The following is a 27,879-nucleotide window of genomic DNA, read 5'->3' as shown; positions in this document are numbered from 1 at the left end:
AAAAACAATGCAGCAAAGTGCTTTCTTAACATACACAGTAAAACTGCCAGAAGTTACATTAGACTTCAACCAGCACAGATAATAAAGACAATTTAAGAGAAAGAGAAATGTTATAAAAATACGACACTGACTGTGGCTGCTGAAGCTCTTGGGGATGGGGTATTTTAAAGCTTTAGGGCCCCCGACATCAAAGACTCAAAGTCACTTTTGGTGCTGGGAAACAACCAGCCCTCTGGCTCCAGCTCAGTGGGATTAAAACATGTGAGAGATGTAGCTGTGAGGCACACCTGGCTGAGGTGCACAAAAACCTTATCAGTGAAAACAGTCAACCAGCCAAAACGGAGCGAGCATGGCTCTCTGACACCTGTTTAGACTCAGCACGTAACCGCACGTCAAACTATCTGACGTGAAATTATTTGCTTCAGCCTCCCAGCTGCTCCAGTGAAGCTGCTCGACTTAATCAGTACGAGACTGTGGTTGTACTGGACATTTCCCAGAGGTGGTTCTACATGGTTGACTTTCCTTCTCCTCTTTGAAGTAAAAGCCGCCCTGAAAGCCTGTTACACATGAAGATAACAACCATCTGTGATGTTCGGGGCCTCGCAGGAGTTATTTCAGGTCTTTTTCGTGTATCCAGCTTGAATCAACTCCTTGTTATAATAAAGAAAAAACTTCTTCTTCACTTAATGATTTCCTGTTGTCAAGAGCAACCCAGAGACCTGAACTTGTATCACACTGTGAGTTATACACAGTATGTGTAGGTTGAAATAGCTAATAGCTCACACGTTTCTCATGCATGTTTGTGTTTGGCGTTTTGCATTCTGGTGCACTGGACATGGTGTTATTATCGGAATAATTTTAATTTGAGTTCACACAAAGGTCTTCTGCATGGAAACTATCTGTGGGTGTTCTGACACGACACAACTACTGGGAACTCAAAAACAATGCCTCTGAATACTTTATTTGTTCTCTAATATTAAGTTTCTGTTGAGTTTGCAGCTGAAAGCAATGAAGGACAGATTTATTATAAAGACCTTCTAATCCAAGAAAGAATATCCATTATTGCTGGTCCTCTGAGTCTGAAGACGATGCAGTGCCGTTTGGCAGAATGTTAAACCTCATAGCACAGGTGTACAAAATGACACTAATTATTGCTGTAATCCAGTTAATTGTCAGTTCCAGGACCCTGTTTGTGTTGTGGATGACGGCTCACTTACAAGGCTTCCAGGGAGACTCATTAATATCATTAGTTTTCCTGCTATGAAGCGACTCCAGTGAGTTCTTGTTAAACCATCATGTGTAGGAATTCTCTAACACTGACCTCCCTTTACGCTACTTTTAACTCCTACTCTCACCCAAGCAAAGTCATGAACATTCGGAGAATACTCTCCTCAACATTTCTCAAAGAAGTCCTATTTTAGGCAACTTCTCAGAGAAACCAAGGAAGGGACAGAAACGCTTAGCTTAGAGGAGAGAGGTTATATATATTAGTATGCATGACGGTGTGATAAATTGCAAGCCTTAAAGTAGCCAACTCAATGTTTTAAAACAAGCCTACTTACGCAGTAGCCTGTTCACATGCTGATAGTTATTATATTTATTTGATTATGTTTATTTCCCATGCTGGTATTACTAGTGCTTTAATTATTTGATATTAACGAGGGAAAAATGGCTCAGTTTTCATAAATTTCTGTGATTGCTGGCCGGTCTATGTAAGCTGCGGCGTTGGTTGGTATATACACACCTGCTGATGAAAGGTTAGTATCCTCGTGTTGTGATCAATCTCATTTCTGGCGTCATTTCGTTGTATGAGAAATACAAAAGGGAGACCAAAAACATATCCTTTCACAATCTTATCTGTAGCGTTTTATTAACTCACTGTTATTTATGTTTGGAGATTATTTCTCCTACCTCTTTGTCTTCATTTTCTTCTCTGCTTAAGAAACGCTGAAGCCTTTTCAAAGTCCTCCTCCCTGCTCCTAGCCGTGTTTCACATTAGGAGCTCTCTTAAGGGCTACGATGCTTTGTGAACGACCTTCATCTTTACTAGGATCTAGTCTAAACTGTCAGGTGAAATTCTAAGAAAATTATTCCGAAAACTTTTCACTCCAGTCACTGAACGGATGCACCTTTAAAGCTTCCTTGAAGTTTTAGACTAAATACACTAAACACAATATAAGGGGATGTTTTTCAGAACTTTTACTTTTGTTAGTCATGAATATTTAATGTTATAAACCCATTTAGTTCACACAAAAACCCTTAATTAAAATAGGAATCTCAGTCGCATGTTTTTCTTGAGCTTCAATAATAGAGCATTAGAAATATAATCAATGAAGAGGAAGATTTTACCATTTTATAATTCATACTTTTCTTTCTGTTTACGCCTTTTCTATTCACCTCTTTTCAGTCTTTATAAGCACAACGTAACTATTTTTTAGAACAGGATGTTTGCTTGTTCCATGTAGGGCCGTGATATTTATTTATGTTTAGAAAACAGGTGTACGTATGAAGAAGTGTGAGGATGAAAAGAAGCTAGTGTGAATAGGGAATCAGGTGAAGAAACACCAGAGCAAAACAAAAGCCTGTATGCCTCAGGATGGTGTCAGGAGGACACAAATAGCTCCGGAGAACAACGTCCTGTGCCAGTTTCTGACCAGTTGGCTTCAGAAACCTCAGTTAAAGAATGCAACGGTATAGAGAGTTTCGATTGAAGCTTGTTTGCAACATCACCATGCCAGTAATTCAGTCTGTGAAACCTTTGCTAGCTTGGACTGAAAGAGCTGGTCTCTTCCATTTCTGACACTGTTGACTGTAGATGAAAAGAAATATGCACACAACAGAAATTAATGAGGTGCTTGAGATAACAATGCACAGTCAAATTCAGCAGGTGTGACAGAGAAACTAGAAGGAAACCCTGCGTGTTAGTATGCACACAAACATATGCATTACGGCTGCGTGGGCTACAAGTAGTAAGGCTGCATTTACTGTAAACCAGAGCCAAGATGTTCCAATGTGATAAACGGGGTCAACATAAGCGATTGTGCAGGTCATCTTGTTTAAATGGTTGTATATAAAAGCATCAGCTTTTTTATTCAGTTGTTTTTATGTAAAGAGCTACACATATCTGCCTTATTCATGGTCAGAAATAATCATTTCGTAGAATTAATACGCCTAATAAGCTGATGGGAGTGTCCCTTTCTTTGCAGGTATTTTAATATAATGAAAAGTATAGTGACAAAAACAGCTGATGATGGCGCTGGGTGAAAGATCAGGGGATCTGGGGATCATGAATGTCTCCCACCAACCAACACAGGAATAAATCCAATATCTGTGGAGACATTTGATTAAAAATAAAAAGGTCAACCTTCACAGTGGTGCTCAAGGAAAAGTCAGGGGATCCCCGAAAGTCATTAGGATAAGTCGTGTGGGACTCACGAATGCCTCTCCAAATATGAATGTGAATGAATCTGTAGAAAAACATGTCTTGGCAATCCATTGATAGTTGTTGAGATATTTTAGTCTGGACCAATGTGGGGAAGTGACCAACTGACCGATTGAAGATTGTTTGAAAATATTTGTACGTTTTTGAGGATATTGAATGTTAAGAGACAAACTGAGACACAGGTGTCAACAGTACTAAAGCAAAGTTTATTAGAATAAACAAAGAAAACATCACAAAGACAAAATAGCTATAAATCTATCATTTTCCTCATTTTGTATTTCATACAGCGTGGTTACTCCAGACTTCAATAATAAACTTGAAAAGTGTAAGCCAGTCGGATTTAAACTGCGGGGTGTAGAGGATCTGCTAACTGCTTCAACCTGCCTGTAATGGTCACAAATATCCCAGAGAATGTTTTTGGTGAGGAAAATCTCTGTTTCTTCCTATTTATAGTCACACATTATTCCACACAGACGCAGTCACACGTGCGCACAAGCACACGCACACGCACACGCACACGCACACACACACACACACACACACTCAGACCAATGTCTTTACTTTGGTCTTTTTGTTGTCCAAACAGGATGCTACACACTTCACCCAGAGACTCTTGTTTATACTGATCGTGTGGCACCTTCAGCGCCTTACCGGTTGACAAATCATTGAAGTCTGAAGGATGAACATGCACGCACTGTTTATTTATAATTATTTACAAATCTGCAAAACCCAAACCGTTCCCTTCCACGTCATTTTGACCAACACCCCTCCTTAGGGACCCTCCCCTCACTCAGCAGGGGCCTGGATGGCGGTCGAGGTTAGTGGATCCTCGTCAGCTCCTCCACAATCTTAATGACCTCGTCAACTGTGGCTTCACGCTTCATGCCGCTGCCGTCATCGATCTGGAATTGAACGACAAACAAACAGTGAGTCAAACCCCACCAGCGCCACACGTTAGATAGAGAAACAGGGACGTGAGCGGAGAGGAAGGCTCAGCAGTATTTAGTCCCATTCCACCTATTTCTTTGGCATTTCTTTTGTTCAGTTGTTTTAAGTTAAGATGCTTTTAGAAGCTCCTGGGATTCAGCACAGCATAACGTAGCCCCTACTTATTTTTAAAATGCATTTTCTCAGTTTATTTCTGTATCACTTTTCTTCTGAATCTCAAGGTGATGTTACTGAACTGAAAACATGACCATCAACTGTCTGCTGTTCACCGTGCCCTTTAACAGTAGTGTCTAAAGGTTGTTTTTTGTTGAGCTGCAAAGATTAGTCACTAAATTGATTAGTTGATTAGCAACTGTTTTGTTGATCAATTTATAATTCAAGCAGTATTAATGCAGAAATGTGAAATGTGAGATTCTGCTGCTTTTCTTTGTCTTAACATTATAATCAATTGGTCGGACAAAGCCTTGCCATTTGATGGCATCACCTGGGGCTCGAGGAACAGTGATGGGCATTTCTCACTCTTTTCTGACGTTTTATAGACCAAACTATTGAAGATAATCACCTGATTATTTGATTTCACAAATAATCATTAGTTGCAGCCCTCATTTACAAATAACAAGATTACAAGTCTACAATAAAAAAAATTGTAAAAAAGGTGCATATTTTTAGTTGCACAAGGATGTAAGTGAACAACTGATGCTGCAACAGATTTAATTCTTTAAGCAAATGTTCCAACTTAAAAATAATTTTGCTTTCAAAAAGGACTTTCCTGGCAAAACAGTCCCAATATTTTAGTTTCAGCTGGTCTTGAGAGGCAAACAGGGAATACTTTGTTTGTGAGCTAGAAGTGTGATTTTTGTTGCATTACCAGGAGAGTTAAGAGTTATAAAGCAGAATGTGTTTATTTCTTTATCTGCCAAAAGTGATATTGCACCTGTTCTGCTATCAAAATGATTCCCAGTTCCCACTCGCACAACAAAGGAGCAGCTAATAAAACTGTCAAAGGGGTCTTTGAAAGTCCAACACCACTTCAAGCCAAATATACAAATGACAAGTTTTGTTTGTTTGTTCGCCAGATAAGCATGTTACTAGAGGAGAGGCTCAGGCTTTAAAAACAAGCTTATGTCTCCGGGGCCCCATCTTACACCCGAGCAAAGAGGATGTAAGAAAGGTAGTTTCAGACTTTTCTTGCCCGGCGCTCACGCAAATGTACTTGCACCCATCTGAGCATCCATGTGCGTGTTGGTCTTAAATTGAGGTTTGGTCAATCATCGCTATCTTGAGGCGAAAGCGATTGCGTCGTTAACAAAGAAAAACCTGGTCTGAAGTCAATGGCGCAGTATTCTCCTGCTATTTAAAGTGCCGATTATTAAGATCGTAAGATGCGTCTACATAGGCGGGTTCACAACACTCTGCTTATAGCACACAGGGCAGCAGCACCGATTTATAGTCTACATGTTTTTTACGGTAAATTTCAACTGAGTGTCACACACTCGGAGGCTTTCCACACTCATTACATTTTATTATCATATAATGAATTTTGGGAGTCACAAGGCTCATTTGGACAGGCATTATGTGCCGCCGGCACCGATTAAATAGCTCGTTGGTGCGTTTGCTCATATGCAATGGTGATGTTGATGGGAAAGAGAATTGGGAGACGACAGAGTGTCCACCGGCCATGGACCAAAGAAATCCGCTTGCGTGCGAAGCCGCTTGCTTCTCCAATTTGCCGGAACCATCACTTAAACAGCAATACGCCCGGTGCAGGCACACTTGGCTTTTAAAGGGAATGTGAGATGGCACTAATTTGTTTATTCATGTTACGCCTGAAACACACCTATGATTAATTAAAAGACTGAATACAATCCCTCTGCTCCTTCCGCCTTACTTCTGCACCACGATTATGCACCATGTTACCAGTTAAAGTGGCGTTGGACTAAATCCACTTCAGATAATGCGCTATAGATTGTTTAAATAGGGCCAACCGTGTTTTTGAACTAACTTTCATATTTGGTCCCATTACAGGTCAGCACAAGCTGCGCTCACAACCTGCCAATGATCGAGCTGTTGAAGAAGCCTGGTTCCTATGTGCTGAATGTCCTGGAGTATGATGCAAGTCAGTGTATGAACGTGGGATAAAATGATGCACAGAAAGAATCACATTTGATCTGGTTCAGCATACAGTGCATAAGTGCGGAGGTGGACGCTGAACATGAGCTCCTACCTGTAAAGTACTGACGACCTCCTGCATCTTGGCTCGACCGAGATCCAAGAAGCTCTCAATCAGATCCCCGTCGATGAATCCTGTGGCCTGCTCCGTCTTACGCTCTGTGTGGAAGGACCTCCAGGTGAAGCGGAGTCAAGGAAAATCAATACAAGGCTGCTATTCGTCTGAGGATCGACTTTAGGTACAATATCACATAATTCACCTCAAGCACGAAGAAAATAAGAAAATAGAGGAAAAGTACAGTCACAATTTCCTGAAGCCAAAAGTGATGCCTTCAAATGCACCGTTTTGTCCGACCATAGGTCAAAAACCTAAATGTACTTATTTATTGAGACTAATGAAGGCAGCAAACTTTCACATTGGAGAAGCTGAAACTAGAGGATGTTTGCTTAAAATACGATTCAAACGATATATGAATTATATCATCACTTCCTCTGGCAAAGTAGTTGCATATAAACAGTCATGCATTAGAAGCCAATTAAAACAACTATCACCACTTTACTCTGTTTACTGCCAACAATCACACCCGTCAGTGCACGTGGAGACAGGAATGGTGGATAGACTGCATTTATATAGCACTTTTCTAATCTTCGCGATCACTCAAACACCACATGTCAGCATTCATCCATTCAGACTACCATAGACCATACCATAGCTCATCATTCACACACGTTGGCCATGTCATCGGGAGCAGCTTGGGGTTCAGTATGCTGCCCAAGGACACTTCAAAATGTTGACCGCAGGGCCCGGTGGACGACCGCTCTACCTCCTGAGCCATTGTCGCCCCTATATGAACACATAAGAAGGATATAAGCTGTGCTCAATCTTGCCCACGCTCTTGATGACCTTGTTGAGGCGGTTCTGCAGGTCCAGGAGGAGGCTGTACCAACCCTCGGACAGGGACGTCACCAGACCTAACACACACACACACACAAACACACACGTCAGCACAAACCCCTTTTATTTTGAAGGTGTAATATTCAAAAACAGATTTGCACCTCACTGGAGCAGACGGTAAATACTTTTGATTAATTATCAACGAGAAGAAAGCAAGACTGGATTCATAAAAGCTTTATAATAAATAAATAAATAAATAAAAGCATCATTAGTGTGACTGCAACAATCCTAATGCAAGTTTCATGCTTGTATGCTGGGAGTATGTTGGGAGTAAAGTATGATTTTAATGCTTCAATAATTCACGACCATTTCATTCCGTTTTATTTTGAGACAGATTTAAATAAGTAAATATCAGAGTCACAGAGCTTTGGGATAGTAGCATGCTCTGCTCTATAAACATATATATTCAAGTTCTGCGACAGTAAGTGCATCATTGTGATGCTCTGGGGAAATAATTGCACTGAAATTGACAGAGCGGTAAATAATAGGCAAACTTGTGAACAAAGGGTGATTTGTAACAGAGTTTGTTTCTCTGCATTTGAATCCATAGAAGTGTGTGGTGTGACAAACTGCAACGTTCGTAATGATTATTTTCATTATTTATTAATCAAAGTTCATTTGCAAAGTAACAGGTTAGTCAATTACCCGACTGTAAGAAAAGACGCTAACAATAGCTAGCTAACGATCGTTTCATCACAGTTCATTATGAAACCAATTAAACACCTATAAAGTCTTGAGAACCACAAGCAGAATGTTTTTATAGACGCTTTGAGTTTGGATTAAATGATTGGACATCTTCTAAGAAGGCCGTGTTCGAATGGCGGATTGTGAGGCGGAAGGTTTAAACGATTAAATAAAAAGGCGGGGGGGGCGTTAAGGTACAATTAAGAGGAAAAGCCTGGGAGCTCACATATATAAAGTGCTATAGAAAACATATTTAACACCAACAGATTTGAATATTTTAAAATAATAGTGGGAAAAAGAGATTGAGCGGAAGACGTAATGTTGAGTTACGTTTGTGATAAACAATTTTCATTCAGTGGCATCATAGATCGGGGATGTCGCAATCGATACGGTCACGTGATGCAGAGAAGACGTATTGCTTGAGTTTACTTCAGTGTGACCAGTCTGCTGGTAATGGCCTACTAAATCGTTCATTTAGTAGGCAGTATGCAGTACATACTGACGCGAGTATGTACTGCATACTGCCTTAGTACTCGTTAGTATGTCAACACAGCCAGACACTCATCTTCTTCATCTCTAATATCCATCACACCATGTCGGGGTTCTCAACAACAGACCAAAACATGTTTATTAGAAGTGTGTCCACTTGTTGGTTGGCAGAATAATCGTGATGCCTGCAGCTTCTTCCCATCTCGTTTATCACACCATCTCGAGGAGCGATAAGACGGGCAGGGGTATTTTTCTTCATTACACACTGGAGCCAATTTCGGTGTACAAGCTACTGCAGAAAGTTTTTACTAGAATGTACAATGGTGGCTCTCATTTCCTGTTAAACTTTCCTCAGAGACTTCTTAAAGAATCACCAAAAAGGTGTTGAGGTGAAATAATGTGCTGTGCTGTTATTGCTGTGAGAGCGCATCGTGTAAATTACTGCGGTGTCCAAATATTGTGCACTCTCTATTTTTCATCTCTGCCATCATTATAGCCAGCCTGAAAGTTACTAGTCTAATCTGAGTAATGAGGTGTAAAACTATCATCTTCGCCCTTTCTGAAATATGAAGTTTGAATAAATGGTTTTGACAAAGGTTTGTGTACTCCCTAATTGGTCTGAGGTCTCTTAACTGCAGGCAGCAGCAACAGCCTCAAACTGACAACCGGTGGAGAACTATTAAAACTTAATGCTCATGCGGTTTGATTTCTGGCATTTGCTGACTGAAAGTTAACTTTTTCTCAAGATTCTTTAAAATTGTCATCAAAAGATTTTTGAGAAATTTTGAGGTTTTATGGAGGATTGTGTGACGGGCAATTTATTCGCTCTGACAAGTTACTAGGCAACCAGTAGAGAGTCCAGTAAGTGACTGTTTCCCACAAAGAAGTCCAAAATGTAACATTCCCATAAAACCCCAAATTCTTGTTTTTACACATTCTGGTTTTTGTACATTTTAAACAAGATAAAACATGTTATTTAGTGAGCTTTCCCAAAGTGTTGATTTTTTTAATTAAAAAGGGTTCAATTGAACACTTGAGGTCAAATTAAACCCTTTCAAAAAAAACTCAAAAACGCAACGCTAAAATGTGTGTGTGTGTGTGTGTGTGTGTGTGTGTGTGTGTGTGTGTGTGTGTGTGTGTGTGTGTGTGTGTGTGCGCGCTTCTGTGTGTGTGTGTGTAATTGTCCGTGTGCCTACCAATCATGCCGTTAACGGTGCCAAAGAGCACGGAGCCCTGGGTGGGCGTGGAGCTCTCTCCCAGGTTCTGCAGCACCAGCGAGCCATGGCAGAAGACATTTACAAACTCCCCGAGGTGGAAGACCCCCACCTCCTGCAGGTGCTGCCGCTCCTCGTCTGTTGTGGCAGCACTGACGTAGGAAGGACAGTAGGAGAGAAATAACAGGGAGGGAGGGATTAAAAACATGGAAGGAAGGAACATGTGGGAGATGGAGCAAATCAAAGTGTAAAAACAAAGAGAAGAAGATGTCAAAGGCAAAGCAAGACATTTTTGGGGGCAGGAGTGATCGATTAAGCAAAAGGACAAACAAAAGATATCAGAAGTGTTGGAAAAGGTCAGAGAATGATAGAGCAGTAATGGATAAAAGGGTGTAGAAAAGTGGAGAGAGCAACAGAAAGAGAGATGAGATAGAAAGATAAAGGTCAAAAGCATCGAGTGGTTCGACGTGATGTATTAGGTGGGTAATAAGTGGTGGCATAAATGTAACACACTCACTTTCAAATCACATTTTTCTTCCTTTTCCATGAAATCAACACTTCTACTAAAAATGACTAAAGTGGTAAATGAAGCCGAGGGGCTAAAAGCTCAGTGGTGAGATGACTCATAATTTCAAAAAACAAATGCAACATTAATACAGTAAAAACACATTTGTGTCAATGATGCTGCTCTAAAAGAGCATCGCAGGACTCGAATGTCACCCTAATGACATTATGCTGATTACAGTGCAGAAATAGTGGAGGTGATTTGGAAAAGTTTGACTACAGAGGAGCCGCTGAAGGGACTATACACACACAATTACTGGAAGTGTTGAAATTCATGTGCAAACATTTTTACTGCATTTATATACAATAAGATGTTTACTCACCTATCCTTCTGGCAGACAAACAGATTGAATGCATTCTCTGCCCCTAGGAAGTTGTCGTCGTCCAGGATTTCCACTGCACTCATCCAGTTAGGATTGAAATCACGTGCAATCTGACCAAAAAAACATTGGATGTGTTGGATGTGTTGGATAAATCAGTAAACAACCCAGAGGCGCTGGACCAGTGTGGGTCTTGCCTCCAAGTAAATACTGTATTATCTATGAGCAAGGAAGTGCTGACTGCACACAAGTGCTAATTAAATACAGTCAGTATGTTTTAGTACAAGGGCTATAATAGACTTCTCTTTTTAAATACCCTTGAAGACACTCACATACCAAAAGAGGAAGAAAATACCAAAATGCCCAGAGCATCGGTTCCATCTATGCAGGCCTGCATAATGTGAGCATCGTGATTAGAGCCTGTGACAGATGCCCGACCAAAGACAGTTGTGAAGAAACACCACTCTATATCGTTTTATTTAAAAAGACTGAGCGCAGACTCTTTACTTTCTAGCTTATTGCCTTACATCACTTTAATTAGTAAGTGAAGTATGTGCCAGACAGTATTCAGAATCTGCCAGTTTAAGGGATGTTGGGGGAAACGCTTATTTGCTTCAATAACCTTTTGCTTCGTATTATTTGAGAAAACGGCTTAAAAAGGAAAAGGAGGGAGAGGAAAGTTGTTATAAGGTAAACCCAATATTCACTCTGGTTTTTAGCCTCTCAAAGCCTAAGGCCGCTGGATACGGTCCCCATGGCTGCAGGCTGACATTTTAAAGTAAAACCAAGGTTAGTGTTTAGGGTTACCCTAACCACAAAATAGTAATATGTGTAGAATACAAAGTGCTTTTTTAGTAAAACCTTCAGAAGACAAGAGGGTTATAGATAAAAAAGGCATTTCTAGAGCCACTGGGCGGAGTCTAGACCTCAGACCAGGGGTGTCAAACACAATCACAGAGAGGGACAACATTAAAAACTAGGACCACGTCGAGGGCCAAACAGGGTCAACATTTATTGAACAGGATAGACATATTGGATAATATTCATATTATCTGGGGCCGGATATAATAGTACCGCGGGGCTTGAGTTTGACATGTCTGTCTTAGACAGGTTCTCTGTAGAACCCCTTGGGTGGTTTTGCACCTTTACAAGAGGGAAATGTTCTCGATAGAATCCCCACAGATGGTTCTAGGTATAACCCTTTTATGTTCTAGGTAGAACCTTTATAAAAACGGTTCTCCTGTGGGGACAAGCCGAATAACCCGACATGCTTTTAGTTAGCTGCTTAATTTTTAAGAGTGTAAGAACGCTGTATTTTTAATAGTTACAAATTCCTACTTTCAATTATTTGATTTTTTTATAGAAACACTGCGGTACGTTCTGTTTCTGAATAAATCCAAGTCCTTTTCCAAGTCTCTCACAGCACCACAGCATGCCCTCACAATAGTGTGCGTGACTCGTCCTCAAATCTCTTCATCTTTCAGCCACAAATCCATTTCAACACTCCGCTCATCAAAAGGCTGGGAGGTATCATTTAGCTACAGTGCTTGGTAGAGACAGAAAGAAACACATTTGTACACCAAAGAAGTGAAAACATGCAAGTGTGGATAAGCAACCAGTTATTTGTTTGATGTGTGATGGTCACCGAGTATGTACAAGACAAATCTCATTTTGGTAAACATGCATTCCTCAAGCCCTTTTAGAGTTCTTGTGTTATTTTCTAAAATAATCTTCCTCACCTCTTCAAAGTTGCCCTCCATGGGTTTGTACGCCAGCAGCAGGACGGACCTCATCAGGTCTCCCACCAGGATGAAATCTCCTTTGGTCTTCAGATAAAGAGCCATGATATTATTGTAGTGGTTACACTCGGTCCTCAGCTCCTTCTCAGCCGTCCACTCGTACAGACGGACCTGAAACAAATCGTTTGTTGTCACACAAGCTGCCAGAAGTTTGAGAAACAGCCATTAGCTCCAGCTGTATTTGATGAACTGGCTGACATTTTAGTTCCATTTTGCAATCACTCTGAAAATGATGTGCCTCTGCGAGCGTTGATTAACAGTCCGAGTTATCAGCTGCCACATTACGTGATCGGTTAACAGCTAATTACACTCCTCGTTTCAAAAGATTTGCACCTTCTAACAATTTGTAAACTGGTTTTGAGTTGAGTGAGTGATGGAGGGGTGGAGGAGGGGTGGAGGAGTTCCTCCGCATCTAATTACTGTTCACTCTGTACCAGTGATGTTGAGAAAACCCCAAGAAGGAAGCGTGACATTAAAGATTTCTGTGGTGCCAGAGTTCAAAGCTCAGCAAGGTTTGAAATAATGTCACGGACAAATGTGCTCTAAAGTATATAAGGAAGAAGAAAAGAGTATCTTCAAAGGAAATTGAGAAGCTCAGCTGTTTTTTTCAGAGGAAATCAAATGAGCAATAGTTTTAATGTGGCATACTATTTATTGTAATGTAGCTCTTATAGTTTGAACATTCTGTTGTTTAAAATGTAATTCCCATTTTTATTCTTTGATTTTCTTACTAGTCCCCCCCCCCCCTATGGTTTTGACCCAATTTTGTATCCTTTTTATCTTTTCTCTAATATTCTGTTTAACTTTGTTTCTTCATGTTAATCCCTTTATGTGAAGCACGTTAGGCCTAATCTTTGCTTAAACGAAGCGGTACAAAGAGAAAGGAGATGAATAAGTCCTTAATTACTGTTTAAATATGATGTGCAATAGTGAGGGAATCGTGCTCTCTGATTTAGAGAAGACAAAATAAAACACAAAGTGTGTGACTAAATATTTTCTGTGATTAAATTTCATTGTAGCTGCAGCCAGAAATGCAAAGTTAAGTCACGAAAAGCCATTTAGAAATATTACTCTTTAAAGTCCAATTCAATAAAGAAAATGTTGAAGAAAGGACGTGGATAGAAGTGAGCCATTGTAATGTGTGATGAACTCAGAAATCTGCAACCAATCACTGTTTGACTCTCGATATCTTAAGATAAAGCTTCCTTTCCAGGCTTTTAATCTATCTATAGCCCAGTGTGGATGAGCGAGGTAATATAGGACAGTAGGGGGAAGCGGTTTCTTTCACACTGTATGCCAAGTGATTTCACAGAGCAATCCATATGGGATAAAGCTATTTAAATATTGCACTTTAAAATGACTGAGTGGGCACTTCTTTATAGACAGGAAAGTCAAAACACACAAGTCATCCTCCAGAGGTCGACCTACTGTTGAGAAAAATGAGTGACGTATTCAAGTGAACATAGTGAAAGGCTTCTGGATCAAACTGTTAGAAATAACACTAAATAAAGGAATAAACTAGACTACTACGGTCGGCATCAAACCTCAATACTTCCATCTAAACACAGCTTCAAATGCTTGGTCTCGTAAATTTCACCACTTTTATTTGTATATAAGTTCGAGTACCGCGTATTGTGTCAAAACCATATTAACCAGTTATTTATATTTAGTTTAGATATATTTTGTTAAAAGGGTTCTGTAGAAAGAAAGATGATTATATTCTTCAAACTAAGGCATTTAAAAGAAAAAAGAACAAGATTGTAGGTACTGTATTTTGTATTCATCACATTTAAAGTTACGTTGCCCTAGTGATTACACATATCATTAACATATTCTCACATTGTCTCTGAGGGAATATGCAGTTTGTCTTCCTGTTACGGTTAAACAAGGAATTGGGTGACAGCCTCCCAGTGGACAAACTGAGCTTCAGGAACTGTAGAGTGTGTCCCGTTATTTATACCAACCTCCAGTGTAAACACATTCATGTTACAACCGACAGGTCTCTTTACATAAACGCAGAAAACACAATTAGAATTAGGAAACGCTGGTTTTAATCCCTGGACCAGGTGATAAATTATGATATAAACATCTACGATAGAGGTGGACTTTAAAGAGGCACTTGGTCAGGGCTGAGACTTTATTACCAAGTCATAAGACTTTCTGAATCTGAGCTGAGAAAGCAATACGACAAAGTAACTCATTTCAAAGCGTACCTTGGAGCACATTCTACCTTTTACTCCAAGTCTTCACATATTGTACGTGAACAGAAGTGCAGTTCAGCAAGAAAAACTCAAGGGTGTCTTGCTGAAAAGTCCAATACCATCAAGCACCACTTACTGTGCTATTGATGCTTGCCAGCAGTTTGCCATTGAACTCCACCATAGAATAGACCGCTCCCTTCACCTCCTTCTCAGCCACGGTTTGCAGCTTACCTGCAGGTAAGAGCACAATGTCTATCAGTCAATAAAAATGATACACGCTCAATGTCAACCTCCAACATGTCGAATGAAAAGCTAGTACGAAACAGCTAAAAGGAGGACAAATGAAAGGCAAGCAATGCACCTTGAGAGTATGAAAGAAAATGAGGGGGAATCAGTAGTGGTGAGAAGAGAAAGGTCTGATAAGAAGTGATAAGAAAATGATTAAGCGAGGAGGGAAACAAGAGCAAGGTAGGACAAAGTGTTCGTGAGGGAAGAAACAGGACAGAGGGCGGGGAGGAGAAAATGAAACCGGGTGAAGGATAAAGAGAGCCAAATGAGCTGGTTGAGAAGACAAACAGGATAAGGTTGACTGACAAGACAGGAGAGTGGGTCTGTGTTTGTTTTCTGGCCACAGAGAGAGTAAAGAAGAGCCTGTCTACTGACCGTCAGTGTAGTGGAAGACAATGATGCGTCCCTGCTTGGGCTCAGCCTCCTCCGGGTACACCATGGCGGTGCCGACGATAAAATACACTGACGGGTCTTTTCCCAGACGACATGACACCATGCTGAGGGCATACTCGCTGGGGAGGAACTGATGTGCATGGAGGACTGATGGAGATACAAAAAACACAAATATCTTAGGAAACGGAGTGTGGGAGCAACACAATACTCTTTACATTTAAGTGTTCTTCTTTTATGACCGTCCTTCTGTATTCGGTTTGAAAGAATACTTCTGGTTCATTACAGTTAAAGTGATATTTTCTGGGAAACATGATCACATGAAACATGAGTTGTCAGATACACAGCTTTTAAACAACAGATTAGCAATGCACTATATTCTAGTTTTTGCCGATGTTGTTGTATGCACATTTCTTTCCACCTAATTGCAGAGAACATGAAGTGTCTCCTGTAGTGGGATTAACATATTGTTGTGCCTACTGTTACCGTGATGGCCCTCTGGCAGATGAAGACCTAAAATACAATGCTTTTCAAAATGTACACAATGTTCACTGGGCAAAATAAGAACGCTACTTCAATTTACATGTAAAAACATGCCATATTTATTTTTTTGTAGCAGATCGGCCTGTCATATCGTAGGAAATTTCATTTCTGGCCAATGGCGGTATTTCATTTTAAAGCCTTTATCTGCTGATACCAATGACGTGCTGATATCATCGGGCATCCCTACAACAGATTATGTAAAACACTTTATTTGCCGATAAAAACCAAAGTGAGCACACCTAAAAGGTCCGTTTCAATCCCTCATTGCACAGGAAAACGTTGCATACACAACTCTGGCAAGTACAGTATGTCAAAGCATTGTTTTCTTACCGTTACCATAGCAGCTACAATGCTGGCCAAGACTATGTAGATGATGTACAACATCCAGACTGTTGTTTCCCGTTACTGTATTTTGCCTAAAAAGATCTGCAGTGTCATTATTTATTTATTATTCTCCCTCCTGTCCGGTTAGTTTTATTGCACCTCATCTTTAATTTTATCTTATCCTAAACAATGCGGAGTAACATGATACATTAAGAGATACCCAGCAAAGGGTATGGCAATGGATCACCTGTTCCATAACATCAAGACATGCGGATAATTATGCATCCATTAAGACGTATTCGAGGTGATGTTGATTATACAGCGGCTGAAGATGTCGAAGCAGTCTTGTGGGACTGAGATCGTTCCTTACAGACAAACCTTATTAAAAATAACTGCAGCTTTCATTGGTGTAGCAGTAACTGAATAACTGATTACACTATGCATATGAACCTTGCATTTCTTCTTAATTACCAGAGTACCAGTGCAGTTGTAGACATAAGTGAACTCAGTGCATCTACAGTGCACGCACCACACACACTGAGAAGGTCTACACATCTGATTGATATAAATCTCACATGCAAAGGAGGTGTTATCTGATTGCAGTGATACATTTAAGTCAGCTGCGGACATAATGTGCAAAACCTTTATTTACATATCATTACCATATAACATACCCTAATGTATGCGGCTGTGGTAACTCTAGGATTTTTTAACAGGGAAGGCTTGGTGCGGCGAAATTTGCATTGCAAAACAGAATGGAGGGAAAACTTGCCACATTCAGTGGGCTTCAACATGCAAATGGTCTGCATGATGCCCAAAGTGTTCAATCGTTAAGTTACTCCATAAAAGAGCCTGCGTGTTTCTGTGTGTTGAATATTAAGTATTCATAACAAAAACATCTTTCATGGAGCACCTTTCTAAAGTATAAAAGAATAAAAGTCATCTTATTCAAACAGGACGTGAGATTAAAGTAAGGATGATGACACTGTTGAAAGCTTGAGTGTAAACTGAGAGTGCACCCATTGTAAGATCAGATAGAAGCATATAAACGCTTGATGAATGAGTCCAAGGACCAGGCTGTGGTTATTCTCCAAGCTGAGCACAATGTTTTACCATCAGAAGCTGCATATGAAAGCCCCAGCTTTGCATGCTCAAAAAGGAGATGTACATCCAAGCTGTCTCACCTTCAAAGGTGTGCTGATCCACGACGAGCAGACTGTGAACCTCCACCTCTTCACCAAAGGAGGTCTCGTGGGGAGAAGTGCTGCTGGGGAAGAGCTTGCTGGAGCTCACGCTGCTGGAGAGCGCCTAAAAGGAGGGAGATTTATGAGGAAGGACAGAAAGGGATGTAGATACAAGAGAAACCTAATAGAGGGTAGAAAATATTTCTAATCTCTATTTCTGTGTGAGCTCCACAGCGCAGACGGCACCATCTGTAGCACCAGATGTGCAGCATTTAAAATCAGGTAAACATATTTCTGGTCATCACGTGTGAGAGGCTCTGGCTCAGCTTTGTTTCCACAAAGCTGCAATAAATACAAAACACAAACAAAAGTATACACATGTCCCCTTGGGGAAGCTACAGAGCCAAGCGACACCACACGTGCTGTCACTGTAAATCTGGCTGAAATCACTTTTTGATTATCTCGCCAGGTACAAATCTTTTTTTAAATGTTGGTCCTACTATTGATTCTTGAAAAGTGAAACGTCATGGTCAGTATTCCTTTACTACAAATCGAACAAAAGCCGTGCTTTATTTAATTAGAGCTTGTTTTGAAGTCTCTCAACAGCCACATTTAGAGTCTCTGCAGTGCGCTGACAGAGAAAAACTATTTTATCTCTAAAATAAAAAAAGATTATAACAAATCATATTTGTTTTCAGGGGTGCAACTATCAAGTAAAAAAGAGACAAAAAAGTTCAGTTATGCTAAGATTACAATTTTTAGACAAAATGATCAACAACAGCAATCCTCCAGCAGTCCTGCTAAGTGACTAATGGGACGAGACATTTGTTGTCCTGACAAGCTCCCAGTCTCACCTTATAAAATACTGTTCTTAGTCAGCACTCAAAATGCAAAACAAACAAGCCCTTGGGTGTTTATTAGCTAAACATAACATGGAGCTACAGTACCTGAGTGCTCGCGCTGGGACGCACGGCAGATGTGTTGCCGCTCACATCCTGAATCTCCACCCTGCTGGATAGAACCCCGAAACACTGGGAGACCTCCTGGTAACAGATCCGTCTGGTGGGGCGGGGAGAGAGACGAGGGGAGAGAGACGAGGGGAGTGAGACAAGGCAAAAAGGAAGACACTGGTAAACATGAAAAGAGCTAACAAGGGTAAACTGAACCGAGGATTAAATCAGGCCAAGTCCGTGCAAACATGAAGAACACACAGCACAGTTGTAATGATGACGGGTCTGAAATGTCTTTTCGAGGCGTAATTCTAACTCAATGTTTGACGATGGGACTGACCTGGGTGACTCATAGAGGGGAACGGTGCGAATGTGGAGCTTCTGAATCTCGTCGATGGTACCGATGGTCAGAGTGCTGTTGTTGGCCAGCGCCAGACTGTAAAAGAAACAAGATGCATCATTAGTTAAGAGAAAATATATATTTTTAAAAGAACAGAGAACACATCTGAGCCAACAATGCAGACTGATAAAACACACGAGTTGTAAAAGTTCTGCTGCTGACCTGTCGGGATAGCCCTCAGAGTTGAGCGGGCACATATAATTGACCTCCTTGAGGTTGACGTTGGAGAAGACCAGCTTGTGGTTGGAGGAGTAGATGACAGTGGGTCTGTCGGAGCAGGCGAAGACGTTGGAAGTGGAGAGGGATCTGAAGGTCCTCAGCACCGTGGGCTGGGTGCCGAGGGTTACCTTCTTGCGCTCGCTCAGGGCGCCTGGGGGAGTGAAAACACAACTGTAAGTCCAGATGAAAAGGTGGGTGTACCAACCATTGTTTGGAATCACTTGCCAAGTGCCTTTAACCAATAAAGTTTGTCCTTGTGTGCAGAACATTAATCTCCTTTTTTATGCTCATAAAATCATTCACTGGGCCCTGCATGGAAGCATCTTTATGTTTCTCCACAAATTAATATATAATCTCTTTTAATTTGTGTACTAATAATAGTTTTAATAGTAATATGTACAGTTTTTATGGGCTTTGACTTTTGATGCCCTTGTATTTTGTCCCTTGACCATCGTACAGGTAATAAAAGCAGAATGATTAAGGACATTTATAAGAACACTAAAATCCTGGTTATTACATTTAGAACAAAATAGAAGGAGGAACATAGAATAACCCGATTCATATCTCTGTGTGCATGATAATAACATCCAGGTTGACTGTGGCATCACCATTCATATCAAGTCGCGTTTAATGTCATATGTTCAGTTAAAAACAATGACAAATGAAAATGAATTCTTAATTTGCCTTTCACTCTGAACGCATTATAGGAAACACAAGGTATAAATAAATAAAGTATCTGCATGTGTGTGTGCGTGTGTGTGTGTGTGTGTGTGTGTGTGTAGTAGATTAGATTTGCATTTAACTTCTAGGGGAGCATACCCCCGGACCACCCACCATAGTCTCACAAAATCCTGTGAGAAACACAGAGAAATATTTATGGACTGAAGACGCATAACTTGCAAAGCCCAGGTAAGGTGTGGCAGGGCGAATCAATCGCAAGGAAATAACATTTTGTCCTGTTGTTGACACTACTTTTCTCTACTTGTTTATGAATGTATGTAGGACTAAAAATAACTGACTGACAACATGTATTCAATCGCTGCAGGCTCTACATGGGAATGAACCTTGTGTGTGCGTAATGTGTCACCAGTAACATGTCAGTGCAACAATAAGACCTCCTACACACTGAATCTTTAAAGTCAGCTTTAGTTAGGATAGACGGCCATTAAATGGTGAAGTAATTAAAGGGCTCTTCGCAGGGAGTACCAGTAAATCCAGTGGTTATGTTTTCTGTGGCTCTTAATTTCTTTCCTTTTTTATTACTTGAAATTACATCACTTGGGTGTCTTGCCCAGATGATGTCATTTCAGTTACATCACCTAGACTAAACATTTGAACAGCAAGCCCTCTCTCACAAACTGGGGCTGTGGAGTTTGAAAGCATTTAACAGGATGGGAGCATCTAACAAAAAAGCACTTTTGAGCTTTATCCTAGAAAACGTAGGATTAAGTGTTTTTGAAGCTATACTTGGCTATAAAAGTCAGGATGTATCAGCCTCTTCTGCTTCCATTTTCACGAGCAATACGAGACCAAAAACAGAACTGAAAGGACACTGGATTTACGTTTGCCAGGTACAAACACGACTTCAAATGAATGTTAAAAATGCTCCCTAACAGCTGGATGTGTAAATAAGCAACTTTGCTACAGGCTGCAAAGTTTCTCCACCATTACATCCACATATAGTGCAGACAGTTGTACAAGTTTCCATGAAATAATAATCTAAAAAAGGTTTTCAGACAGATACCTGCGGTCCTGCTTGAAGGCACTTATCAGCCCGAGAAGTTTGAGAAGCTCTCATGGAACCGGTGTAGTGAGGGTGGTGTGAAAGACCTACCCGTCTGCAGGTCCAGACCAAAGTAGAAGAGCGCCCCGTCTCCCAGCGCACACAGCAGGTAGTAGCTGCCTTCAAAGGTGGTCATTAGGATTGAGCGAGGGATGATCTCTGAGGACACACACAGTTACATGATTTATTCTCCCTGTACTCTGGAGTAACAGGCTCATGGATGAACACTAAAGTGATAAATGTCCGCAAAAATGTCTTTGTCAGAAAAATCAATAAGGGTTTGTCGGCCAGACTGGCTGGTAACTTTTGGGATGAAATGCTGCGGGGGTAAATATAAAGTCTTCTGCGTTTACCAAACATCCGTTTCTGACTGCAGGCAGGCCAATTACATCCAAACAGCATTGGCTTTGTTTAAATGCTTGTTGGCCGACTCTCCACAAAGCAGCTACGTCTGCAAAATGTGGTTACTTGTTTCCATGGTAATGTAAATCTAATAATGTGGTCCTTAAAGAATTGCATGCAGAATTATTTTTAAATCAACGTTAGTATAATTCATGTTACCAAAACTAAGTATAACTGTGTTGATGTTAAAACTATCTGCTTCAAAAGCTAAATATATCAACAATTAGAAGAAGAATTTGAAGTTTTCCTGTTTATAACTCATAAAAACTTAAGTTCTGCAGTCAGACTGTCCTCGTTATGGGAGACAGCAAGAGAGTACAGTTTGCAGTTTGTGCATCGAGCAGCTGTCAATCAAACGCACAAGGAAAATAAAGTGTGACACTGTGGGAAAGAGTCTGGAAATATTCCTCATAGGTGACGCATTAAAATTGGAAAGTGAGAGTCCTGCCTGTGCCCGTTCATAATGTTATGAAACTGCCTCCAGTGACTGCTGATGTTTGAGCTTAACCAAAGAAAGTCCTCTCTTGCATATTTAAACATTCCAAGTTTAAATACTTCCCAAGTGTCTAAGTGCTGCACTACATGCAATTTTCAAGTATGTATTAAAAATGAAGTACTTAATGGGAGATGTCATTTACATCTATTAATGACACTAGAGATAAAGACCCTCCGCCAACCAGTCAAGGTGCATTTACATCCAGGTCTGTCCAAAAACGCCTCACTTCATAAATGTGTCCTATTAGACATTTGTGTGAAAGCCATATGTATGAATTCTTGAGTTATGGCCAACAATGTACTTCGTGAGGACACAGTGACCTTGACCTTTGAATCAGTTCATCCTCGAGTCCAAGGGGAAGTTTGAAGAAATTCCCTCAAGGTGAGATTTCACTTTCACAAGAACGTTGCCGGCACGGCGGCATAATAAAACTAAATGGTTACTATTAAATGAAAAGATTTAATGGTGTAAGTGATATTGAAAACCAAATGTACAAAAGGTAAAAGCATGGAGACTATTATGGTGGTTATTTTTGAACTCCTATTATCAAATGAGTAACCGTTGTTACAGTGATACTGAGATTAAAATGATTCACACAGATACAGCTAACAAAGTCCTCTCCTGACATGTATTCATACTGTGACTCGCTGCGGGTTAATAACAATTGAATGACAAAACATTTCACCCTTCTCCTTTTCTTTTCAATCCTTTATATGAAGATTGTTTTTCTTGCTTCCTGAGAGAAGGTGGGTTAAGGTGTGAATCATTGCTTTGGTGTTTCTGTTTCAATGGGCTTTGAGACATCTTGTGTGTTATTGGGCTACAGAAAAAGAAACTCCACTTGACTTGACATCATCTGCGTCTACCTATCTCTCTTTACAAGTCAAGTCAGTACTTTTCTCCTGTCAGTTGCATCATGCCTCCCTTTCCTCTCACCTCCACCAAGCATCTCCTTGTGCAGGGCTGTGAAGCAGGGCAGTTTGAGCACACGGGCTGAGATGTCGGTCCAGAGTCCCACAGCGCAGAGCGGCGACTCACCGCCGCCCTCCCCCAGAGGTGTGATGTCCAGGCAGGCCACCTCGTGCTCCATCTCCGTGGTACTAAGGAAGGTGTAGAGGAGGTGAGAAAAATAATATAGTAGCGAATGTGGACTGTGTGTAACAAAGTTTGACACACAGAGCGGAACAAAATGACTAATGGCCTAAATGTGTTGGTGGTTTCTCAGTTCAAATGCTGCAGTCATCTTGTGAGCTGAGCTACTGTCTTAAATTGCCAGACATCCAATCATTTCAGCTGTGGTGGGATCTCATACAATGTGTAGACAGCAGATAAGACTTTAGTCTCAAAGATCAGTGGAGCACAGCTGGACTTTCTGGTCATTACAGACTTACAGCAACGATGTCTACATCAATGTGTATTCTGATTTGTCAATATTTAACTCACTGGATTAGACAAACAGACATTTCTGTTTGGTTATTTCATCCACAAACCAGTTCTGAAATATAATTTCCATACAATTTACAATATAATAACATTCATCAATATTGCAATATAACATAAGCTGTAATAAAGGATTTTATCCATTCTGCACAAATCTTAAATATGATAATAAGAGGTAAAGCTAGAAGGAAAATGAGCATGAATTGAATAAAAACACAGCCGTGCTGTAATAGAACCAGGCTACTTAATAATGCAAATATGTCAGGCTAATCATTGTACAGTGTGTTGAGTACTTACACTTTATTGCATTACAAAAGGAGCCTTTCAGGCATGTAAACACCTTTTATCCATCTATGACCATCCATCTATCTAATATTTACAGACTTGTGAGACTCACACAGGAATGATATAGGCCAAACATTATTTCCCAGCTGTGGTGAGACACTTCGGTGTGTCTTCTTCATTGTTTCATCAGTTTCAAACACTCTCAAGGCTGCAAACAAACAGTTTGTGCTTCAAGCGGGCCTGGTGGCCTTTTATACAAGCTGCAATTCTTTTGCTGGAAAGAAAAACATTTTGTGTACCTTCCACTTTTTGAAAACTACTGTAAAAACAAATTTTTGGCTCAAAGCAGTTTTATTAGGATATAGTGGCAGAAAGACAGCCACAAGGGGAAAGCGCAGCAGCAAATATGTAAGACTTTACAGGTTCTACTGCACCATTCACTTCAGACTTGAAACATAAGATGCAAAGCCCTCATCTCAAACTTTTCCACACAAAATAAATACAAATGAAGGTAAGTTGGTGCAGGAAAATAATAACATGCAACGGTGAGTCAGAGACAAAGTTGTTGAACTATTGGGGATATAGCAAATTAATGTTTGATTAATTAATCTTTCAAACAACAACTCTGTTGGCTATTGTGTATTCAGTATAATGAGCAAGGTTCTTCCCTTCTGTTGTATCATTAACTATTCAATTAAACTTCAACTCTATTAGTTAGACTCATTTGTTAACAACAGTAAGTTGGAGTACAATGTGTTTGATTGATAAAGAGTCTCTACAGTCAAATGTGTTATCTAAAAAGTGTTTGGGCTTACTTAGTGCATCTTTATTAAGATCCCAGCCAGTGGCTAAGTGAAGGGAAGAGGTCAGACATTTTACTTTCTTACTCTTAAGCTTTTTTGAATTTGCAAGCTGACCTAGTTTGTAGGCGTCTCACCATCAAACCCACAGACAGACATGGCGGGGTTTATATGAATCGTTTGACATTTTGGGAAATAGGCTTATACGCTTCCCTCCCGCGGGTTAGATAAGAAGGTTGATACCACTCGCGTGTCTGTACGGTGAATATGTAGGGTATGTAGGGTATGTACGGTAACTGGCTGCTGGTCTCAATCTTCTTATCCAACTCACGCTGAGGAAGTGAATAAGTGTCTTCGCCAAAATGTCAAATGATTCCTTTAAAAGCACATGGTTGATGTCGATCTCTTTTTGTAATGTCATACCAGGAGATCTCCAGACATCCTGAATTCAAGAATATAGATGTATATACAAAATGTAGTATAGATATCAAAAATGTGAAGGGACCGTGATCAGCGGTGTCCTACCTGATCTGTTTGAGCTCTCCAGCCAGGATCTGCAGATAGTAGAGGGCTCGTCCCACGGCGAGCACCACCTGAGTGTGGTTACAGGCAGCCACGCTGATATTCCTGCCCTGTGGCTCCTTCCAGTCGCTCACTAACGCCTTGCTCTCCTGGAGCACCAGGCGCACAGAGCCTGACGTGATCTGCAGGCACACAGTTTTTACCTGTTAGAATATTATTCTGCACAGTATTTCTGCAGTGACAGGCAGGATGATGTGGAGACTGGGAGAGACTGGGAGCGGAAATGTGACGACGTTTCAAAGCAAATCTCATCATTTATATGTGGTTCTGTGCCAGGGTTGCACTTTTTTTGTTTATATAATGAAAAGTGAAAGTAAATCATGATTAATTGCAAAGAGAACTTTTTCTATTTTTGATGGTGGAGGAAAAATAAATTACTTCCCATTTAAGCAATACTTCACCCCCAACATGATCATTTGTATATAAATTACTCACTCAACTGGCCCAAGAGACATTTCACTACAAACCAATATATCACCCTTAAAGTGGTGCGAGAGAAAAAGTCAGACGATCATCAAAGCTTTTATGATTCTTCCCCTGTGGATCAGAAATTGCCCCCAAGAGGTTTTTGACATTTCCATCTGGACCAAAGTGGTGAACCGACTAACACAACAATCCCTTAAACTTAAAGGTGCGTTAAACGATTTCACATAAATGCACATAAATACTCCAAAATAAACTACTGTGTGCTGGTGCGTATGCAACATGAGCATAGCTTTGGAGTTGTGTTTATGACCAATATCCAGGTCTTTCACTCTGGCTTGGTCTCCCCGTGAGAAGAATATCTGGGTACAATTAGACGCTCAGCATTGTTTCCAGGGCGCTTATTTAGACCTTTGCAATTTCGTGCTGGGCAGGTAGTGCACAGCCGGCTTGTCGGATCTTTGAACTGCTGCCTACAGTTTATTATTGCAGGGTTAATTAGAGCAGCACAGTCCATGTGTGGGACGGAGGGAAAAAAATAATGAGCTAAAACAAGTTCAAAGTCAGTGAGTGAGTATAGCATATTTTAAATGATAAAAACTATAAAGAAAATGGGACACGTTTGCTGAAAATGATTTATTCTAGTGTCCCAACACCGTCTACCACAGGATCTTTTTTGATAAGATAACTAAAGGCCAAAGTAAAAACATAACTACATAACATAAACTATAAACTAGCGGCTTCAATGCATGTCTAAAAAAAACCTAACTGGAGCATCAAATCACACATGACCCGTCACGGTAACAGCTTTGTTCCTCAGGCAGTCAGGTCAGTTATTATGTAAACATGTATGAACAATATCTGAACGTTGTTTGTAATGTCTCATTGTATATTTAGTGTAATGGTTCTTCTTTGTTGCTGTCTAAGCATGTGTGCCCCTTGTGTAAGTGCCACTGAGCACAAGCATTTCTTTCCATTAGAATACACATGACAATAAAAGTTGAATATGAAGCGCAACTATCTACTGACAAAGTGACTTTGTCTTTCCCGAGTCGTAATGTGAAACAGTTACATTAGCGTAAATGTGAAAATGTATTCGGTGTAGGTATGCCAACCCTGAGAGGAAAGAGAGTTAGTAAAAATGTTCTCGCCTTGCACAAGCAGCATTGTCATAACAACCTAAAGATTTATGGTCGACTATCTAATAGTTTGCAGAATTCCCAGCCGGTTTCATGCTCATTTCAAGGCCTGGCTGAAACTTGAATTTAAATGAAGCGGAATATTCATCTCAGCCAAGTGTAAAATACATGAAGTCTATTTGCGCCCTTCACATTCACAACTCTCCTTTCAATCATGTATGATTCAGCTCCAGTAAAGTATATCTTACTAAATGGAGAAAGGCCACAGTTGAAGAAGTTATTTTTCTATAATTAATTCAGAATGTGAAATTAGATGATATTCCTGCTTTGAACTGGGATGCACAAGTCTGCTAATTTAAGACATGAAATGAGTGTCAATGTTAAAATAACTAAAACATGTCCTGGTGAAGCACACTGACAGCACATGTACTTTATGCATAGAACAGGTGTGTGTGTGTGTGTGTGTGTGTGTGTGTGTGTGTGTGTGTGTGTGTATGTGTGTGTGTGTGTGTGTGTGTGTGTGTGTGTGTACAAACTTGAATGAGTTGTTGGTGTGCCACGTTGCCGCAGTAAAATGTCTGCTGGTTGTCCACAAAGCCAGGAAGTTCTGTCTCCTCAACTTCCTCACCACTCAGCATCAACACTCTGGGGGGAAACACACTCTAAAGATAAGATAAAGGCATTCGGAATTGACTCTACACTTATCTGGCATTTCTGCAGAGCAAACACTCACCGTGTTTGACCCACAAAAGACAGCACCAGCATGTCATCAGTCTCTTTGCCTGCCTCGGAGCGGAGCGGCCACAAACCTTGAAGGGGATTTGAGAGAGGGTGTTAGAAAGAAGATGAGAAAACTTTCTGCACCATTCTTCAGAGAAATACAATACCCAGCCAATCTTTAACTATTCCATCTGTCAAATGGTAACATACTGAAAGATGTACAGGTTACAGATCCCTCTCAAAGAGCCATTGATTGGCTGAGTGAATAATTGTCTCTCGTCAAGAGGCCAGGGGCGGGAGGCAGGAGCTGAGGCTTTTAGGGCAGAGATGGTCAATAAACAGCTGAAGCCTAACAAGTGCAAGCAGACATTGCCTAACCTGTGTGTCTAATTTAAGCATCAGAGAACTGTCTTGGGAGAAGAACCTAATTTTCTCGGATTAAGCGATGTCTGCCATTGTTAAACCTGATGGGATCCTACTTGACACTTTACTACTGCAGACATCGCAGTGCTCATTGGTTTACTAAATGAAAACAAATGTTTCCAAAGCGAACCTTGGCAATTTTCCTGTTCTTTTGAAAGTACCGAGCCAAGACCTATGACACCTGCACCATCTGCTCGCATTCACATGCAGAGCTTGGAGGAGCAACAGCTGGTGTCTTGGCCGGTCGAGGCAAACAGATGTGCAGGTTGTACCGACTGTACTGTCAAGTCAGTAAAGCTATAA

At 40.6% G+C, this 27,879-nt stretch overlaps 1 protein-coding gene across 1 annotated transcript in view; it reads right to left on the bottom strand.

Annotated features, from left to right (window-relative positions):
* Nucleotides 1-3,627: 3,627 nt before the first annotated feature.
* The window catches only part of ddb1 (damage-specific DNA binding protein 1), a 39,368-nt gene continuing 15,116 nt past the window's right edge, over nt 3,628-27,879 (bottom strand). Inside the window, exons 11-27 of the mRNA XM_029461240.1 lie at nt 27,167-27,242; nt 26,970-27,078; nt 24,815-24,993; nt 22,701-22,864; nt 20,918-21,025; nt 19,027-19,234; nt 18,805-18,900; nt 18,462-18,573; nt 17,515-17,638; nt 15,449-15,613; nt 14,922-15,016; nt 12,525-12,695; nt 10,789-10,898; nt 9,884-10,053; nt 7,429-7,531; nt 6,615-6,738; nt 3,628-4,344 (exon numbers count right to left, since the gene is read on the bottom strand). Coding sequence (XP_029317100.1) covers nt 4,261-4,344; nt 6,615-6,738; nt 7,429-7,531; nt 9,884-10,053; nt 10,789-10,898; nt 12,525-12,695; nt 14,922-15,016; nt 15,449-15,613; nt 17,515-17,638; nt 18,462-18,573; nt 18,805-18,900; nt 19,027-19,234; nt 20,918-21,025; nt 22,701-22,864; nt 24,815-24,993; nt 26,970-27,078; nt 27,167-27,242 — 2,198 coding nt within the window. The 3' untranslated portion in view covers nt 3,628-4,260. The remainder of the gene's footprint in view (nt 4,345-6,614; nt 6,739-7,428; nt 7,532-9,883; nt 10,054-10,788; nt 10,899-12,524; nt 12,696-14,921; nt 15,017-15,448; nt 15,614-17,514; nt 17,639-18,461; nt 18,574-18,804; nt 18,901-19,026; nt 19,235-20,917; nt 21,026-22,700; nt 22,865-24,814; nt 24,994-26,969; nt 27,079-27,166; nt 27,243-27,879) is intronic.

This window comes from Cottoperca gobio, chromosome 3 (assembly GCF_900634415.1).
Source record: "Cottoperca gobio chromosome 3, fCotGob3.1, whole genome shotgun sequence".
NCBI lineage: Eukaryota > Metazoa > Chordata > Actinopteri > Perciformes > Bovichtidae > Cottoperca > Cottoperca gobio.
This window is presented reverse-complemented; position numbering and strand designations above follow the sequence as displayed.